The 20212-nt window shown below is 45.8% G+C and overlaps 1 protein-coding gene across 4 annotated transcripts in view; it reads right to left on the bottom strand.

The window, feature by feature from the left end:
- The window catches only part of LARGE1 (LARGE xylosyl- and glucuronyltransferase 1), a 521069-nt gene that overhangs the window by 99064 nt on the left and 401793 nt on the right, over positions 1-20212 (bottom strand). For all 4 annotated transcript variants that reach the window (XM_072844187.1, XM_072844185.1, XM_072844186.1 and 1 more), the window contains one exon: positions 17280-17384. In XM_072844187.1, coding sequence (XP_072700288.1) covers positions 17280-17384 — 105 coding nt within the window. The remainder of the gene's footprint in view (positions 1-17279; positions 17385-20212) is intronic.

Below are 20212 nucleotides of genomic sequence, written 5' to 3'. Positions count from 1 at the left end.
CGGAGACCACCTTTACCTGTAGCAGCCCCCGAGGGCCCCACAAACCAATTCAAGCTCTTCTGGACCATTCTGATTCAAATACATCTAACCTACTGTGGGGAAATGTCAAATATGGTCTAAAAGGACACCTGGCAACTGCGGGCTTAGGAGCACATGGGGGATATTTAAGCATAAAGGTGGATGACAGGCACAGCTTTCAAGGCAACGGGCAGACCAGGAGGCTAGTCTCTCTCTTTCTGATGTCACTGGCATTTTTGCTGGGTTCTGTTACCCCTGGGGGAAAGGAGAAGATAATGGGTCAGAATCCAGGCAACAAAGGGGGTGCAAATTAAACTAAGGGAGGTGCATCTCTGTACCCCCTCTTCCCTGTAGTTGAAGAACTTTCTCTCTCTGGGCACTCAGGCATTATAATCTTTTGTAATTGTTTCTAGGTCTTTTTTTTTTAATGTTTATTTAACTTTATTGAGTAACTGACACATAACAGTATATATTTAAGGCATACAGTGTGATGATTTGATATTCCTTGTAGAATGATTACTAAGATCAAGATAATTAGCACATCCATCACCTCGTATAGTTAACACAGGTAATTCTCCGAAGGAACTGAAATTAGGAACTTGAAGAGATATCTGCACACCCATGTCCACTGTAGCAGTATTGTAAACAGCCAAGATAGGGAAACAACCCAAATGTCCTTTGATGATGAATGATAAAGACAATGTGGTGTGTGTGTACACACATACACCAGGAATATTCTTCAGCCAAAAAAAAAGAAGGAAATTCTGCCATTTGTGACAACATGGATGAATCTGGAGAGCATTCTAGGTCTTCTTGACAGCAGTCTGAGGACAGGATTCTGGTTTCACTTGAGTATGCCTGGAGCCTAGCATGGTGCCTGATGTTATACACGGCTAATACGCAAGATATCTTTGCTGAATGAAGGTACACAAAATCAAAGAGCTATGGAGTCCTGGAATCTGGTGATGTTTAGGGAAACAGGTGGCAGGGGATAAATAAGAGGGAAGGAAGGTCCAAAGAAAGCTGTGGAAATGCACGAGGGTGTCTTTATAACACAGGTTTTGGAAAGATAAGGGGGCAGGCCCATCCAGTAGAAAGAAACCACTTGCTTGGTTTTAGAGAAACTAATGATGGAGAGGGTCCCACATCAGATGTCCTTTTTTTTTTTTTTTTGATTTGTTTATTCATGAGAGACACACAGAGAGAGGCAGAGACACAGGCAGAGGGAGAAGCAGGCTCCATGCAGGGAGCCCAACGTGGGACTCGATCCCAGGACTGCAGGATCACTCTCTGGGCAGAAGGCAGGGGCTAAACGGCTGAGCCACCCAGGCGTCCCAACACATCAGACGTTCTAATTGGTTTGAGGTGAGCACTGGACATCAGGGCTTTTAAGATCTTCCCAGGGGACTCCGGTGTGCAGCCATGACTCTGAGGTACTGTTCTACAGTGAGATTTTTCTTTTTAAAGATTTTATTTATTTATTTATTTATTTATTTATTTATTTATTTACTTACTTACTTACTTACTTACTTACTTACTTACTTACTTACTTACTTACTTATTTGAGAGAGAGAGAGAGAGAGAAGCAGACCAGACCCCCTGCTGAGCTGGGAGCTTGATATAGGGTTCCATGCCAGGATCCTGGAATCATGACCTGAGCAAAGGCAGACCCTTAGCAGAGCCAACCAGATGCCCTAAAGTGAGATTCTGAATAACTGTGCTAGCTTTACAAAGGATGTAGTGAGAATGAAATGAGATAAATCATGAAATGGACTTAGCACAGGGCTCGGCACAGAGCAAATGCTCTGCACCTCCACCGGCTCCTCTGTCAAATGGGGACACGTGAGCTAGTGCACAGGAAAGCCTGGGGGGACTCTAAGAGATGGGTACTGTGCAACGGAGAGACCTCAAGGAAATCAGATGCCGCCCACCATAAATATATCTTCAGGGAAACCGTGCCCTGAATGAATGCCAGAATATTTTCTTAAGGCAGAAAGAGGTAGGATCATATCCTACCTTCCTTTTCTTCCTCTGCAAACTGAACAACACAGGTGTCAGGGTCACAGCTCCTGCAAGCTCTTGCTAGGAGGTCAGTGAGGGACACAGCAAGAGCTGACCTTCCATGGGCTCACAGAGCAGGGCAGAAACATTTTCAGAAAATGACCACCCCTTGTATCCACTCAATAGGCCTGGTCAGTGTGCTTAGTCCCAGTACCAGAGCCAGAGCCAGGCACCAGAGCCAGGCAGAGCTACCCACAGACAGGAAAGGGCTCTACTTCCCTTGGCCACTGGCTTGTGATTCTTGGCTTCAAAGTCCTAGCTGGACCTTAGTCGGAGACCACCTGCTTAAATTATAAAAAGCTACAATTAGGTTTTAGATTAGGTGGCTCAGGCTGCTTTAACAGACACCACAGACTGGGTGGCTTAAGCAACGGACATTTATTTTCTCACAGTTCTGGAGGCTGGAAGTTCAAGATCCAGACAGGGTTGCTTCCTGGTGAGGGCTTTCTTCCTGTAGAGGACTACTTTTTCACTGCATCCTCCCATGGAAGGGGAAGGGGTATGGGGGTAAGGGAAGGGGTGGGTGGGGGAGGGAGGGAGAGGACCGTAGAGCGTGAGCCCTCTGGTGTCTCTTATCAGAGCACTAACCCTGTCATGAGGGGTCCACCCTCTTTACTTCATCTGAACCTCATTATCTCTCAAAAGCCCCACATCCAAATACCCATCACATTAGGTTAAGACCTCAACATATGAATTTGGGGCGAGGGCACATTCAGTCCAGAAGAAGTTCTTCTTAAGTAGCTACTCTGCAAAATACTGATTTTTCTGCAATATGCAGACTGTGTTCCCAGCATAGAAAATAAAGCACACATACATGTTCAATTTTTAAAAAGTTTACTTTTAAAAATTAGCTCCGTTTCCACCTGACCGATGCATTTAGCATGTTGTAATCTATAAAAGTTTAAAATATCTATAAATGTTTGATATAGCAGTACTACTTCATAAAATCCATTGTGCATACACATGCTTGCACAAGCAAACAGATAAAGGATATTTATGTGTGGTGGTGTTTGTAAACGGGCGGGGGAAGGGGGAGCCTAGCAACTAAAGTCCCAATTAATTAGGAAAGGAGATAAATTATGACACGTTCATCACATGGAAAAACCATGCAGGGTGCCTGGGTGGCTCAGCAAATGAGCATCTGCTTTCAGCTCAGGGTGTGATCCCGGGGTCCTGGGATCGAGTCCCACATCGGGATCCCCGCAGTGAGCCTGCTTCTCCCTCTGCCTATGTCTCTGTCATTCTCTGTGTCTCTCATGAATAAATAAAATCATTTTTTTTAAAAGAAAAACCATGCAGCTCTTAAAAAGAAAATACAACCCTATATACCAATGTAGAAAGATACCCAGCATCTTATTTTTTAAGCAAATAGAGCACTTGATAATTCAAAAGGAGATGCATGCATAAAGAGAAACAATTACACAGGCAGAAGGAGGAAAGTCACAAACACTGCACACAGCTAACAGGGTTTAACTTTGGGAAGGGATGGGGAGAGGGGGTTTCATATATTACTGTATCTCAGTGGTATGCTGGTAACAACGTTTCACAATTGCATCTCCAGAAAGAAAAGCTCTGATTTTTGTGTTTGCCAATTTCCACAGTGTAAATACCCGCACCATGGCAGATTTCACGCTATCAGATGGAGCTGAAAAGAGAGGTACAGTAGCATATCACTATACAGCATCCCCACCATATACATACAGTAGATGTAGATAACCTTCACAACACAGGTAATAGTAAAATATTAGGAAGAAATGAGTTCTGATTTACTACCTTTTAAAAAATAGCTTACTTAATGGTAAGTTTATATAACTTGATTTTTAACAGTAGTTATGCTTAACAACCAGATGTCCTGTTGCCTGAAAATTTAACGATAGGCTCTCCCAACCCAGGCCTCTGGTACATCACTGCATTTCTATACTATTTGTCCTTTACAACAAATGTGGATATGGATGGTTGTCCAAATTTGTCTGCAATGCAGTTTAAAATAAAACCAGAGAAATCCTATTCTTTTTTTTTTTTTAAAGATTTTATTTATTTATTTATGAGAGACACAGAGAGACAGGCAGAGACACAGGCAGAGGGAGAAGCAGGATCCCCACAAGAAGCCCGATTTGTGACTTGATACTCGATCCTGGGATCACGCTCAAGGGATCCTATTCTTTGGCAGTAATCTAAAAACTCTGATAGCATGTGGCAGAGTCCATAATGGCATTTTAAAGTAGTTGAACTGCTCTTTCTGAAAGGCCTATTGTGTCCCAGGTTCTGCAAAAAGAGCTAGTTTATGAAGTACCTGCTATGTGCCAGAATATGGATTTATTTATATAAATACATATATGCTATACCTACACCTTACAGTATCTCTGCCTCCTCCCTGATACACTCTGAGTAGATGTCATGACTTGGGACTTTCTGATCTCTGACAGCCCTCTCAAACATCAAGGCATAGTAAGCCCTGTTGATGAAGGGTGAACGCCATATGCCTTTAGGAGAAGGTTTCCAGCTGCAGGGACATGAGGAATGGTTGAAAATAATCTGGAAAAACACATGAGATCAGGTTGGAGGAGCAAGTGGTAGCACACAGGTAACAAAGTGGTATAGGATTGGTGACATATGCTCAGATATTAAGAAATCACTGATAACTTTGTTCAGCTCTACAGATCTGTACCCTTTTACCTTCTCAGCAATATGGTGACATTTCAGGGAAAGCATTTATGATAGACTGAATGTGTGCTCCCCAAATTCCTGTGGTGAAGTCTAATCCCCAGTGTGACACTATGAAGAAGGGGGGGGGGGGCTTTGGGAGGTGATCAGGCCAAGACAACAGGGCCTTCATGGATGAAATTAGTGGTCTTATTAGAGAGACCCTGAGATGTCCACTGACACATGAATGGATAAAGAAGATGTGGTCTACATACAAGAGAATATAACTCAGCCATTAGAAAGCATGAATACCCACCACTTACACCGACGTGGATGGAACTGGAAGGTATTATGCTAAATTAAATAAGTCAATCAGAGAAAGACAATTATCATATGGGTTCACTCATGCGTGGAATATTAAGAAACTGCAGAGGATCATAGGGGAAGGGAGTGAAAACTAAGAAGTTGTCAGGGAGACAAACCACAAGAGATTCTTAACTCGAGGGAACTGCGGGTTGCTGGAGGGGAGGTGGGTGGAGGGATGGGGTAACCGGGTGATGGGATGTGCACTGGGTGTTACACGCAACTGATAAATTACTGAATACTACACCTGAACCTAATGATGTACCATATTGAATTTAAATTTTAAAAAGAGAGAAAAAAAGACCCCAGTGAGATCCCCTGCCTTCTCTGCCATGGAAGGACACAGCGCAAAGACAGCCATCCATGACAAACCAGGAAGCAGGGTCCCTTTCAGACACCAAATCTGCTGGCACCCTGACTTTGGACCTCCCAATTTCCAGAACCGTGAGAAACACAGGTGTCTTCAGAAGCCACCCCACCTGGTTTTCTGTTACAGCGGCCTGAATGGACTAAGCGTTATTACTCTCAGTCCACAGGCGAGGACACTGGGGCCTGGGGAAGCGGCTTGATGACTGTAAGCTCAGGACGTGCGTAGTAAGGACATTCTCACTGGGAGCGGCCAGCACCCTGTCCTCCTCCTGGGCTGATGGGCCGGGGAGACCCAGAGCTTTTGGTTTTGGTTTCTCTTTGTGATTTACTTACTTAGCAAAGAGGGAAGAAAACCATGAGACTCTTGTCAGAGCTACCCAGGAAACAGAATCATTTATAAGGAAAATCGTTCAGGGAGGGGGGAGATCTCAGAATGAGAGAGGGCACGGAGCAGTCTTTTTGTTTAAGGTCAGCTTCCGGAAGCCTTGAATTAAACACTCTCTCCTGTGAGGCTGTGCCGGGGGAATGAAGGAAAAAACAGCAGAGGAACTCTTCTAGAACAGTGGCTTTTGCTCAGGAGGGCGGGGGATGAGAAATCTTACCCTGTTTTCAGGATGCAGTCAGGAAAACACTTTAGTGGCTCAGGGTAAGGAGAGCCCCCCACCCCCAAGTCCGGTGAGTGGGGGTCTCTCATCTGGCCTCCTTGCTAGGATACCACAGGGAACCTAGAGCCATCGACGGCAGTGCAGTGGGTTAAGTGCCCTGGGCCTGCTAACGGACACTTTTGCAAAGCGTCTGAACAGGCTGTGGCCCCAGGACTGAGATGAGAATTTGGCTCAGGGAAAACACGTGGATGGGGACAATGAAAAGGGAGAGGGTGCTTGGTGTCTCCCTAGGGCCTGCAGTGAAGCTGTGTATTGTTTAAAAATGTCCCAGCCTGCTGGGTGAAGCTGCAGAGGCTCTGTAGCATTTGGACATCCGCTCTACCTAAGCTTGCAGCTTCCCCACCTCCCTCCATGCTCTGTACTACTGTGCCAGGGGTCTCAGCTACCATTATTGAGTGCTTACTGTTTGCCAGGTATTTTCCATTCACTTAATCTTTCCAGGAATTGAAGAAAGCCAGGCAAAAAAAAGGCAAAGGGATTTGCTTAAGTGATCACTACATGGTCACTGTATGGTCATTCATGGAGACAGGACTCAGGCTCTTTACCACTCCCCATACACTGGGCACAAACTCTACAGGTGACACCTTTGACTAAACTAATAGCCCAAACTATGTGCTGTTCTCTGTGCCAAGAATTTCCCCATCTCCCAGCCTGGGCTGAGGGCTTGCTATTCTGTTGGCCTGGTATGTCCACCCCCATGTCCCCACCTCCGGTTGTGTTGGTTGATGCAACCGGGCCTCCCCTGAGCTCTCGGGAATGCAGGCACACCCCTCCATCACAGCACTCAGCTACATTATATTTGTCCTTAACCACCTACTTCAAGTAGTGACCCCACGGGGGAGGGGAGATAGTGGTGCAAACAGGGACCACACTTGATTTTAATTTCGGCTCCACTACACCTGGTGTCAGGTACCTGCCACCTGCTGAGTGTGTGCCTACTGAATGGGCACACGGGCTGTTTCCCACCAGTAACCTTCCAAGTTGTCTTCCATGTCCAGAAAGGCAGGAGTGGTGGAAGCTGGAATTCATTTGTTCACTAGACAAATATTTGATAGCTCTCTCTGTTCTGGAAGAGGACACGGGAGTAAGCAAACGAGATAGTTGCCCTCAAGGAGCTTGTATTCTTGTGGGAAAAAACAGGGATACGAGTTTCCTATTGCTGCCCTAACAAATTAACAGTTTATTTATTTTTTATTTTTTTATTTTTTAATTTTTATTTATTCATGATAGGCACACAGTGAGAGAGAGAGAGAGGCAGACACAAGCAGAGGGAGAAGCAGGCTCCATGCACCGGGAGCCTGATGTGGGATTCGATCCCGGATCTCCAGGATCGCGCCCTGGGCCAAAGGCAGGCGCCAAACCGCTGCGCCACCCAGGGATCCCCAAATTAACAGTTTAAAAGGCAGACATTTATTAATTATTTTGTAGCTGTACAGGTTGGAAACCTAGGGGCTGGGCTGGGCTCCCTGCTTAGTCTCACAAGGCCAAAATCAAGATGGCGGCCAGCCTGGGAGCTTCTTGGGGGAGATTCTACTCATGAGCTCATTGGGTTCTTGGCAGAATTCAGTTGCTTGGGGTTATAGAACTAAGCTCCCCTCTTCCCTGCACGTGTTAGCTCCTAAAGACCATCTGCTTTCCTCGTTGCACTGTCCTATCTTCGAACCAGCAATGACTCCTCCTCACACTTTAAATCTCTCTGACTCCCCTCCTGCAACATCTGTTCTGCTGCCAGGTGGAGGAAGCTCTCTGCTTTTGAGGGCTCTTGTGATTAGATTTGGGGCCCATCGGATAAGCCAGGATAATCTCCCTATTTTAAGGTCTGTAATTATGGCTGCAAAGTCTCTTTTGCCATGAAACATAACAGAATGACGGGTTCCAAAGATTAAGGCATGGGCATCTTTCAGGGGCTCTTCTGCCCACCACAACAGGCAGCCGATGAATAATAAAAAATGTATCTTTTATAACATTGATGAAAAGTGCAATGAAGAAAAAGAAATGAGGGTGGGGGGATGGGGACTCCTCCTTTGGAGAAGATGGCCAAGTAAGACCAAGTGATGAACCTGAGCAACAGTCAGGAGGCTGGTGTGGCTGAAAGAGAGTGTACAAGGGAGAGTAGGGGCTATGTGCCACAACCAGCCTAGGCTACCTCCCCTCCAGAGATGCTGCACTTAGCCACGATTTTCTCTGGGCTAGTGGTGATCTCTATAAACCCCAGACCTCAGGCAGGAGAACAGGGCCAGATGCATGGCTCCAAAGCATGTTAATGCAAGGAAGAGCTCCAAGGGCGTAGAGGGTCATTCTGAAAGCACAGGCTTGAAGACTCTGGTTTGAGCGTTCCTAGATTTTAGAGGAGGGGCCAGACCCCTGCAGGGTCAGGAATGGACCAGAGATGGTTAATCAGCCAAAGCGTGGTGAAGGTCGACTTGATGTCTCTGCCCAGGGGTGTGGGGCATGACAGCATGAGAACACAAATAGCCAGCTCCGCTCCTGCTGGAGGCCTTTGCTGTGCTTGCTGTTCTCTTTGGAATGCTGTTCTAGATCTCTGCATTGTTGCCAAATTCCTTTATTCCAGGTCTGCAGATCAAAGGTCCTCTCAGAGAACTCTTCCCTAAACAAACAGCCCTTTCTAGAAGAATCCAACTTCCCCTCTGCTACCCAGGACATCACCTTATGTCAGGGTTTCTTAAACTCAGAGGTGTTGGCGTTTTTAAGCTGGACATTCTTTGTTAGAGGGGCCCCTCCCATGCACTGCAGTGTGTTTGGCAGCATCCCCCACCTTTACCTGCCAAGTGCCAGGAGTGTCTCCCTTGTTGTGACCACCAAATAGGTCTCTGAACACTGCCAACCTACCCTTGGGAGCCAAATTTCCCGCCAAATCCTATTGACAGCCGCTGCTCGAGGTTACTGTCTTCAAAAACACTTACCATCTTCCAAAGTTATTAATTTCATTCAACAACAATACTTATGCAACGTCTAATATATGCCAGGCATGATTCTAGGGACAGGAGATAAAGCAGGCAAATTAATAGACAGAAATTACTATCCTTGAGGAACTTGAATCCTCATGGAAAGAGAGAAAATTAAAAAGAAAATGAGGGAAATTATCTTAGGTCAGATGGCAATTACCACTACGGAGAAGCGTAATGCAGGGAAAGGCAGTGGAGCTGGAGAGGCGCCCAGGTGTATTCAAGGAATGGTTAGCAGAGGCTGAATGGCTGAAGCTGAGTGAGTTTGGGGGCACCCGATATGGTGGCATCGCAAGATACAAGACAGGGACTTCTTCTCACCCACATTAAGGGATCTCCTACAAACAGGGCCCCCTTTTGTCTTGGTCTGGGGTGTCCCCTGGGCCTAGGAAGGTGCCCAGCACGTTACACATGCTGGGTGCCTGAGGATTATGTGTCCCGTGAATAAACAAATGGATGGTTGGGGCTGGGCGGAGAGTGCTCAGGCACAGATCTCTTCAATGGACAAAAGACAGAGTTATTATCAAAAGATGCTCGAGAGCTACAGCTGTCTTCCCTCTTTGGGAACCTCAAATATAAAAGGAAAGCACTAATATTTGACATTTATTAATCCAGAGATCGTTCCAAGTACTTTATAAATATCTCATTTTGTCCTTAAAGCAACCCTGTGAGGTGGGAACTCTTCAAGTCCTGATATGATAAATAAAGATGGTTCATTGCCCAGATATCATGGAGCTAGAGCCAGATGGAGCTGGCACTTGAACCCACAACTATTCATTTCCAGAACATAAGCAATATTGTCTTTTAAAAGGAAAAATGAAACTGGAGCTCCAGGAGCACAGGGTGGCTGATGTGGGAGGAGGCTGGACCCCTGCAGTCCCCTAGTCCACCTTTTAAATGATGACAAAAAGCAGCTACTCTTACATGGACCAAGCGTTGCCTACATGCCTTATGTTAAACATATGGCATTATCATCTGTGCTTCTCACCTGGTCCTCTGTGAGGTAGACACAACCATCCCTGTCTCATACATGAGTGGAGGCTCTGGGAATGAGGGATATGCAGGGAACTGAGGGTGATGATATCAGAGAAGAGGGTCTAGGATGTACTGTTCACTTGCTTTCACTTGGGTATCTAGAGCGTTCTTGGGTGGAAGAGGGAATGGATTTCTGGTGGGAACCTAGAAGGCAGATCTAAAGGAGATTCTGGTTCAGGATATGACATAGACAAGCACTGGTTAACTTCACTGAACCTTAGAAGAAGGGTAAGTGGAGAGAAGTAGCTGGTGGCAGCATTGCTACATACTTCCAGCCAGCTGAACTCCCTCTGAGCAAGGAGCATCATCTTAAATCATTGACACCAACCTTGAGGGAGCTCTTGAGCAGATCACAGCTTTGCCTGAGTCTGTCTGTTGAACATGCGCAATGCCTTGAACTCATGGCTTTCGGGGGATGGAGGGAGCAGTACCTCTTCCCAGGACAGGCCACCAGAGTGAAGAATATGCCCGAACATGTGTGTTATGGTTGTGTATAGATGTTCCAGCTATCTGAGCCTGAAGCTAACACTACTTACAGAAACAAAACTAAGCACTGGTTTTGCATGGTTTTGGTAGACACTGAGCCTGGAGGACAAATCAAGGGAAGAGGATACATCTTGCCATGTGGTGATCTGCCAAGGGACGTTCACTACTTTGGGGAAACATCTCAAAGACAGCAAACAGCACGCATCGAGCTTCGACTGCCCGTGCTCCATCGGTGCCATTTTGCATTGGCAGAGTCACATTGGAGACGGCTCTACCTTGAACACAGGCATAGAAGCTTCGGACTGCTCTACGGGTTGTCCACTGCAGCCAAGCCTGAGCAATCACATGTGAAGTCAATATTATTTTATAGTAAGTTAATTTCCTTTTATTTCTTCTTTAAATGATAGCCAGGGCACTATATTGATTTTTTTTTTGGAAATTATATTTGTAGACAGTGTAATATAGGTAACCTTTGAATTTTATTCCAGGATGGTAAAAAAGGCGTTCAAAACATTTGTTACAAAAATGAGGCGAGGGCCACTCACTGAATGAACAGAAGGCATTTTCATTATTTTTGTGGATGACCCTTAGTTGAGGACTCAAATGAAGTCAAATAAAATGGGACAAAGATTGGTCTAAATCAGATAAAACTCAACCAGAGATAAATATAAGGCCTGTGCTTCTGGGTCAATAAATCTACTGCAGAAGTACAGAATGGGGAACCTTTGGCTGAGCAGTCATTCGGGGAGCTTTTCAGCTGAACTCAAGTTCAATTTGAGCCTGATGTGCAAATGGCAATAAAACTCTGTACCAGGAGGCTGCTTCTCAAACTTCGGCATGCATCAGAATCCTGCAGGCAACATGCTTTTAAAGGAACAGTTTCCTGGCCTCACCTCTGGAGATTCAGATGCACTTTCTCTGGGCTAGAGCCTGAAAGCTGACATTGTAAGCAGGCATTCTGAATGATTGAGAAGAATGGATTCCGAAGACTGGACTCAAGTCCAAGTGGAGGTGTGGACCTTTGACAGTTTGGTAACACCCAGAGCATATCATTCAGGTCAGAGTGTCGCCCCCACAGAGAGAAGTCAGAGCTACCTAGAAATGGCCAACCAATCAGGATGGTGGAAGGTCTGGAAGCCATCTCCCACAGAATTCCTTTACATGGGAAGAAGGTTTTGAGGGCTGGTGCATGGCTTCGGACATGCAATGATACACAGGATGTTGGCTTAGATGGTGTAAGTAAAAACATATCTCCATCCTTACAGCAGGGAGATGGATGAGAAAATAATGGTAAAAAACAGAGTAGATGTTTCTACTGAGTGAACCATTCCTCGAATGGCAAGCATCTTTCTATGGGCTTATTCTACAAACTCTACTTATTTCAGGTCTTCTGTGACGTAAGCTTTGGATACAGAGCCCAAAAAGTGTAATGCCCGTTCTCAGAATTAGTGTGGGAGTAGGATTTTTTTCAAACATTTCCATAGCTCTAGGATCAAATAAGAGTGGGAAGTGCTGCTGGGTTGAACAGCTTCCCTTACTTTTGGATGTTCCAGGATCTCTAATACACCAATATGCAACTTGAATCTCTAAGGGAAGGATGCAGCATACAGATTTCTCAACCTTATCTTCCATAGTTTCTAAAGATGTATCAGCATCTCCTGCAACGCCTTTTGGAATCGGTCTAGAAAATGCTGGTCTGGGCTTATTGCAATGCAAGGTTGACATTCAACTCTGAATCTCAATCATTCCAGGGACTCAAGTCACACTGAGTTCATTTGTGGATATGCAAACTCTTCTCCACTGAACTACAATCTTCTTAAAGGAAGGTTCTTGGCATCACTTATTTTTCAAAAATCTTTTTCTACCCAGAAAATAGGCATTCAGTAGCACGTGCTCAATAAATGAACTACATCCAAAGCTAGTTTCTCTGGATGCAATTATTACAGACAGAAATCATCCAATGATGCTATTCCTTCAGAGCATAAGCATTTCTTAGTTTTTGAGCCAAGAGATGAGGAGGGTTCTGCAAAATGGAGGGAAATGCCTAGGGCTGCAGAAAACTGGATGTCGGGGGCGAAGCAAAGCGTCAGCCTTATCCTACACTTCTACTCAGCCCACGAAAGCTATTTGTTTAGCAGTTCTTTGGCAAGTGCTCAGATGTTGGCTCCTTTTGACTCCCTGCCATGGAATCACCATGGTGTCTACTTCTTCGCTTTCCTCCAGCCTCAGAGGTGAGTCAGTCCTTGAATGTCCTCATTTTATTGTTCTATGGATATGGATTCCTAGAGAAATTCCTCCTCCCTCCCTGGAGAGCCAGGTCTCCATCTGCCTGTCTCTGGCCTACTTGGAGACTGAAAGGAATTGGGATACATTTTATTTTTTAAATAGTTTCTTAAAGCACATCCTCTGGTTAATATGATGTCCTTCAGTTCGGGAAGGATGCATCTTGTCCTTGAGTAACCTCTGGGATGGTACGCAAACAGACCTCTCTGTAGGGCAGCCATCTCCTTCCCACTGGCTTGCCTTCCCTTACCCCCTCACCTCCAGTCACCTGCTACCTGGAGCTTTCCTTCCCCTTCTCTTGTTTTCTGGTGTTTGTTTTTAAGATTTTCACCATCAGCATAGGAACTGAAGTGTGCTGAATCTTAATGAGCCTGTCATACTCTTGTTTAAAAAAAAAAAAGGTAGTCCTGCAGATAGCTGAATGCAGGGTGAATGAGAGCTTCCTGCACCTAGGTGATGGATGGACAGAGTGGTCGGGGATGAACCCATCTCCATGCAAGGATGTGGGAGGTGCCTTTTAATTCCACCTGAGTGAGGGCCCCGTGCTGCGGGCTGCCTGGTCATCCACAGCTGCCGTGGCTTTAGCAGTTCTGTGAGGATGGAATTAAATTGTACGCAGCTCCGGTAAGAAGGGAGGGGAGTGGGTGGGAGATGGTGAGAAGATCTTCTCTAATCTTTTAGGCCCTATGGACTTTGTGCAAGCAGACTGGGAAGGAAAAACAAGAGGAAGGAGGAAGCTGGCTGGCAATTTCCATGGGAATGTCTACTGTGCATGACAATGCTAGGAATTAATGAAGATAATGCATAGTAAAGTCTCCAGTAGGATGCCTGGTGAACGCAGCTGAACTTGATAAATGGGGCCAAATCTGAATTATGTGAAAAGAGTTACTTGTGAGGCTGTGGTCAGGAGGGGAAATAAAAGCTACAACCGCCTTCCAAATGCCCTTTGGTCTACCAGGCCCTTGTAGCTACACTACCACAAGGGAGCCTCACAAAGGGCTCTGGTGGGGGCTTCTCATTCTCCAGTCACAGAAAGGAATGCAGGGCTCAGAGAGCTGGCATGGCTTTCCAAAAGGAATAAAGCCAAAAATGATAAAGTTAACCTCTTGAAGGCAGATTTTTCAACTCAAACATCTTCTGCTTTTTCTGGGGATTTTTAAAGTAAAACACAGGAAGCTGATATGTGAAGTAGAATCATCACTTTTTCTAAAATAATATGAAAAGGCAACCCCTTCCAGATAGGGGAGAAATAGGAGAAAAAGTGTTAGGTGACCGCATTATATTATATTCAGGGAAAAGCAAAAAATTTACTACTTTTTTTCTGACCTGAGGGCTTTGAAGACCTTAGAAAAAAACCTCATATAATCACCGTTTTTTAAAGCAGAGAATGGATTCCATTCGCTGAAAGGTTAGGTGGCAGAAAAGACCCAAGAGGACAGACTGAGATTTCCTGTGCACACATTGTGCGCCAGTAAGGGCTGGCTTGTTGAACTAGTTATTTTGTTAATTCTCCCGTATTAGGAACTATTCTCCTATAGGAGGAAGAGAACTATGGTTTACTCAAGGAAGCAAACCAATGTGGCCAAGCCTATGTGGACATTTAATGGCTGAATTGCAATTCCAGTGTGGATCTGCTGGAGTTCGCCCTCACCAAGCTGAAGACTTAACGCAGGGCCTTGCTGAAGATACCCCTTGTGGAGGCCTGCTACATGCTGGGATTCAGGGCAGCATGCTCCCTCCCCGCAGAGTCCTCAATTTCCGTGAGAATCCTAAGTGCTGCATGACTCATGCACTGATGTGTGGTACAATTCCGAGTCTTAAAATAACAAATCCCCATCATGAAAGCCAATGCATTCTGATGTCGCATAAATCCTTTTATAATGATCACTTGGTGTCACTGGCTTATTTAAATGGACACATCACTTCTAACAGGGCTTTCCTCATCTGCTCTGCCCTTTAAGTACCAGCAAGCAGGGAAGTAACTCACTGCGCCTTGGCATATCAAGTAGGAGCTGGAGGTGGTTTAGATACTTGAATGTCTCCTGACCTCACACTGAAGTAAGATGGGAGAGGAGGGGAGGACGTGTCATTTTTGTCATAATAAATTCCCCATATGCCACATTTTTCTTCTCCCTGCAAACCTGGATTGATGACCAGTGGGTTTCGTTTTATGCAGATAACCATGACCCTGATGCTGTGTCCTCGAGACACCGCAGTACATCTCTATGTGACACTGTCTATTATTCTCATACGAAAGACAGAAACTCAACACACACCAGGCTTTACCTGAGATTCCCTTCTCCCACCCAACAGACACAGGAAGTCTCCAGCTGTATAAGAGCTTGAAGTGAATGTGTTGGAATCCAGGCTTTTACAAAAGATCAACATGGGATGATAATTCACCAAAGGAAAGTAAGGAGGAGTGGTATGTGCATCTCTGGCCCCACCATGGGTTTCTAAAGGTCCAGTCTCAAATGCACCAAGCAAGCCCCTGGGAAGGTTTGTTGGGAGGGGAAACAGAGCCACTTTTCAGAGCAGACCTTTCTGTTCCAGAAGCATCCTGGAGGCTTCTTATGGACAAAATCCTAGACCTCTCTCCAGATGCTTCAAAGACAGAGTCCAGGATTCCACGTGTTACAGTATTCTTGATCCCCAAGCCACTAAAGTTCAAGCTAGGAAGGTTAGTAGTTAACAAGGCAGCCTTCTTACTGATCAGACTGGAGCCTCAACCTCTCTCAGCATGAGTTTCTTGTGTATAAATAGGAAACTAGTAGAGATAAGAATAGCACCTGCCTGGTGGGTTAGTGTGAGGATCAAATAAGATGAACATCTAGAAAGCACCCGGTGTACACTTAGCTAGTATGCAGACACTGCCTTAGCCATTATTAAAATACTTCTAAACCAGCTAATGGAGAGCTGCTGCTCAGAGTGGTCTGCCTCTTCTTGGGGGTTCCTCAGACTTCCTCACCATCCAGCAACTCAAGGGTTAGTGCCCAGCAGAGATGGGAGGCCTGGGTGTGTGTGTGGGGGGGAAACATCCAGGAGGTGTGTGAAAGGCTGCTGGTTAAGTATCTTCCAGGCTGTAATGCCTGCAAGGTGTCACATGAAAAAATTACATAGAGTGAGGCATGCCTGGATGTTCTGGCAAATGTCAGGTCAGGAATGACCCCATCTCAAAGGACAACCTTCACCAGGCTCCCCACTGGGCATCTCTCCATGCTCCTCAGGATGTTGACTCTGAAACTTCCCTTGTCTTCCTCCAGCTTTGACCCCGCTATGGTTCCATCTCTGAACTCTCATCTCTGGGAAGCTTGACTATCATCCATTTCTTTTTGCTCTGGGACCTTGTATTTGTACCTGATCTGTCTGGAGACTAACCCTTAGCTTTTAGAGTTGACTGGCTCTTCCCACTACAGCGTGGCCCTAGTCTCCAGGATCCTTTAGGTGGTGCCATCCCTAGATACCTGCTCCACCGCAGGACAGCTGGTCTCAGACGCCAAGCCCTTCTGGGCCTGAGCAAGTCTACTGCTCCTTGAGCTCCAAGTTCTAATTCCAACACAGATCATATGTCTGCATCCTTTGAGAATAGTGTGCCAAAGCAGTGGCAAAGAGGAAGAGGGGGAGAGGGCAGAAGGATCCAGAAGCACTGTGACAACAGACATTGGCAGCCCTGAGCTTTAAGGAGAGGGAGGCCGCTCGAGTTTCTTATCAGTACACTCTGGGAGGTCATGGGCCATTTGTGGCCTTCCTGGTACGTCCAGGACACACTAGGGACTCCACATGCAGTTGTTGAATACAGAATGAATGGATGAATGATACCATTAACAGAGATACTTTAGCAGTATTAGCAGAATTGATGTCACTTCTGACCAGAAACTTTCAGAATCAATAGGACATCTGCTATTTCCTCCCTATATGAGGAAGTATGAATCCAGATGAATCTTGACGGCTTATGGTGAGCACAGATCCAGCAGGCCTGACATGGACATGGAATGTGAGGAAGATAAATTTCTATTGTGCTAAGAAGCTGAAACATTGGGGTTCTTTGTCACTGCACAATGATCTTTGCATCAACAGGGCCCTGTTGATGCAAAGATCATTGTGCATACTCCTAAAAAAGTTCAGTGGGATCTAGGTCTGATGGTTAGTCAGGAGAGAGAGTTTTTGGTGAGACTGCCACGGACTGCCAAGGTCTGATAGCTACTGTGCCTGTAGTTGTGGCTTGAAGAAAGAACTGGAAGGTTGACCGAATAGGCACTATCCACTGCAGAATTCGGGCAGTCAGTTGGCCTCCTCCTGGGCTTTGCCTTCCTTCTCCCTCAGAGGAAGGAGCGCTGAGCCCTCATACCACCTTCCGAAACATCCGCCATGCACCACCCTCACGATTTACCTGTGTTGTAGCCCCTTCCAAGGGCAGGCCAAGGGCGGTGATTTTTCCACAGGTTTCCAAGGTACCAGTCACTCTGGTTCTCGACCAAGCCCAGGACCTGCTGACCTGTAAAGTACAGAGAAAGCAAAGGTCTTAGATGAAACCAAGCCAAATGCAACAGTGAGAACTGAACAGGAGATAGAGTCAAGGCAGATCATCACAACAGTGGCTTTCATTAGTATGTGTCAGGCCCTGATCTAAGTGCTTCACACATATTAATGCATTTACAACTCCTACTTCGCCAGCCCTGCCATTTGGAGGCCACCTAGAGTAGCTAATTAACTTGCCCAAGGTCACCCACTTACTCTGTGATAAAGCCAGAATCCCCAACCAAGCAGCCAACCATTGGTCCAACCATCCCTTAACTCACCACCAGTATTACTTACTGGCATACCTCGAGTGTTCTAGCTGCAATATTCCCCACTGTACGCTAGCTAGTTCAATGGCTTTTTGAGCATTAGCTGCCATCATCTCCTGCCATCAGAGGGCAAAAGTGCCCCTGGTGAGGGAGGTGGAAGCTCATAGACAAGAGCCCCCTTTTGGCCGAAGCTTCTCATATCCCCTTTATCTTGAGTCAACAAGCCATGGTGTCATGTCAATAGGGGAGTGTCTTCTAGAGGAGAACTGCTGCCCTATCCCCAGCGCCCGGCTCTAATATGTCTGGTCTACTGGAGCCAACAGCAGAGGTGAGCCAGTCCTCTTAGTAACTCAGCATCTTAAGTGAGCTGGTCACCCTCTCCAGTTCTTTGGGCGTCCCATACGTGGGATTCCAGGCCTTCTATGGAGGCACACAGGGCATCAGATCCACCAATCTTCCATGAGACAACCCTATTGTGTAACTTGCAGGAAGTATTCCCTTGGGCCTACTATCAACTATTTTACAGACCAGGAAACCGAAGTTCGCCCGGACTGTGATGTACATGACAGGTGGTGGAGCTGGCACATAATTCAGTATCTGTCTGACACCCAGATTCCTTCCACCATCTCGGTGCAGTCTTACTTGCCTTTACAATAAGCATTTGAGGTAGGAATTGAAAATCCCCATGTTCTAGGAGCAGAAACTGAGGCTTGGACAGTTTAACTTGCTAAAGGTCACATGACTCATAATCCTTGTCTTCCGCAGTGAACCGATGTCTTTGGGGGCTAAAATCTTTATGTTATTGGCCAATCTGAGAAATAAAGACCTTTCTGACCAAATAAAAGCCCAGCAGCATGTTAAGAAAAACACAGTGTTTCTCCCGGTACACCATGCTGGGTGATATAGAACCTCCTTGGTGTGATGACAGTTCCCTGAAACGATGGTGTGTGGGTTTGGTGTAATTTATTTGATCAATTTATCGAGCTCTTATCTAAATCATCACCTCAGCACAAATACATAAATTAGAGGCATGAGAAAAATACTACCACCCACTTTGTCATTGTATATGATCCCATCTAAAACTTGTAGAATCCCTCAGAAAAACCCATCACCAATTCAGGAAGTGCAAGAGCCAATCAATTCCACACACAACAAGCTTGGGATATTCATATAGAACAGTGAAATCTGAAAGGCAGGCTGTCCTTAGCAGAGAAACCTGTGTGCCACGTCCTGATGCTGGGACCTCATTACAGAGCTCACGTGATAACCTCGCACGGAGGTTGGGGTGTGGAGGGGCTGCAGAGTCCTTAGGGGAGCTGGTTCATAATTACTAATGACCACAGGTTCGGTGTAATGAAGGGTGTCGCATGCTCAGACAATATGGGGGCAGCCTGGATGGCTCAGTTAAGTGTCTGCCTTCAGTTCAGATCATGATCTCGGGGTCCTGGGATCGAGCCCTGCATTGGGCTCCCCGCTCAGCAGGGAGTCTGCTTCTCCCTCTCCCTCTGACCCTCCTCCCTGCTTGTATTCTCACTCTTTCTCTGTCTCAGATAAATAAGAATCTTAAAAAAAAAAAAAAAGAAAGAAAGAAATGACAAAAGGGGAATGATCTTTCATTGAACTCAGGTGGCCACCTGAATTTTAGGTAAGGTAATCTTCAGCTACCTGAAGTCCAAATTTTGTATTCTCACATTCTATGCATAGTGTTCTGCCCCAGTCTACTTCCTCAGAAGCTTTCTCTAAGTAGCCACACTTTATTCCTGCCAAATGAAAATGTACAGTTTTGTTGTTTGCATTCTGGCTCCCTTCTGGCTCTTGCTCACATGGCTCTTGCTTGGCGGGAACTGCCCTTACCCTCGGCCAACTCCTGCCCGGAATCCCTTCCAGGGCATCTCCAGCACAAAGACATCTATGAACACCACTAAGTCTGGATCTTTACCTTTGCTCACACATGAGACGGGAGACAGCTCTATTTAGCACTTCCTCCTGGCATTTTTTTGCCATCAGCTGACTTATGCCTTGTCAAAGGCAGCGTGGGTGACACACGGGCACATCCACACCTCATTTGTAAATATCCACTTCTACCTTAGTCCAACAGCAAGGACTGAGTAGCATCCAACACACTAACAGGTGCTAATAAATGTCTGCTAAATATATGACATCCAGTGGGTAAACCCCTCCCGACTGCGGGACCCATAATGTTAGTATATTAGTATTCTCACATCTTTGAAGCTGCAGAGCATTTTGCCCTCCCCTCATTCACCGAGATTGACACATTCTCCCAGAATTCTTATTTAGAAGTGTGGAGGCATGAGAGAATTAATAGATGATATTAACCCCATATTCCCAGATACCAAACCAATTTAGAGGTAAAAAAAGTAAGAGCAAAATGTTACCTTATTACTGCAAGTTAGAGGACTTACTGTAGATAGGCATCATGCCAAAACCCTGACCACAGTTAAAATTCTAGAAGGACCTAACTGTTATGCTGGATGACCTCCAAAGAAACCCTCATGGATGGGCTTGCTCTCTTTCT

Source organism: Canis lupus, chromosome 11 (assembly GCF_048164855.1).
Source record: "Canis lupus baileyi chromosome 11, mCanLup2.hap1, whole genome shotgun sequence".
Taxonomy (NCBI): domain Eukaryota; kingdom Metazoa; phylum Chordata; class Mammalia; order Carnivora; family Canidae; genus Canis; species Canis lupus.
This window is presented reverse-complemented; position numbering and strand designations above follow the sequence as displayed.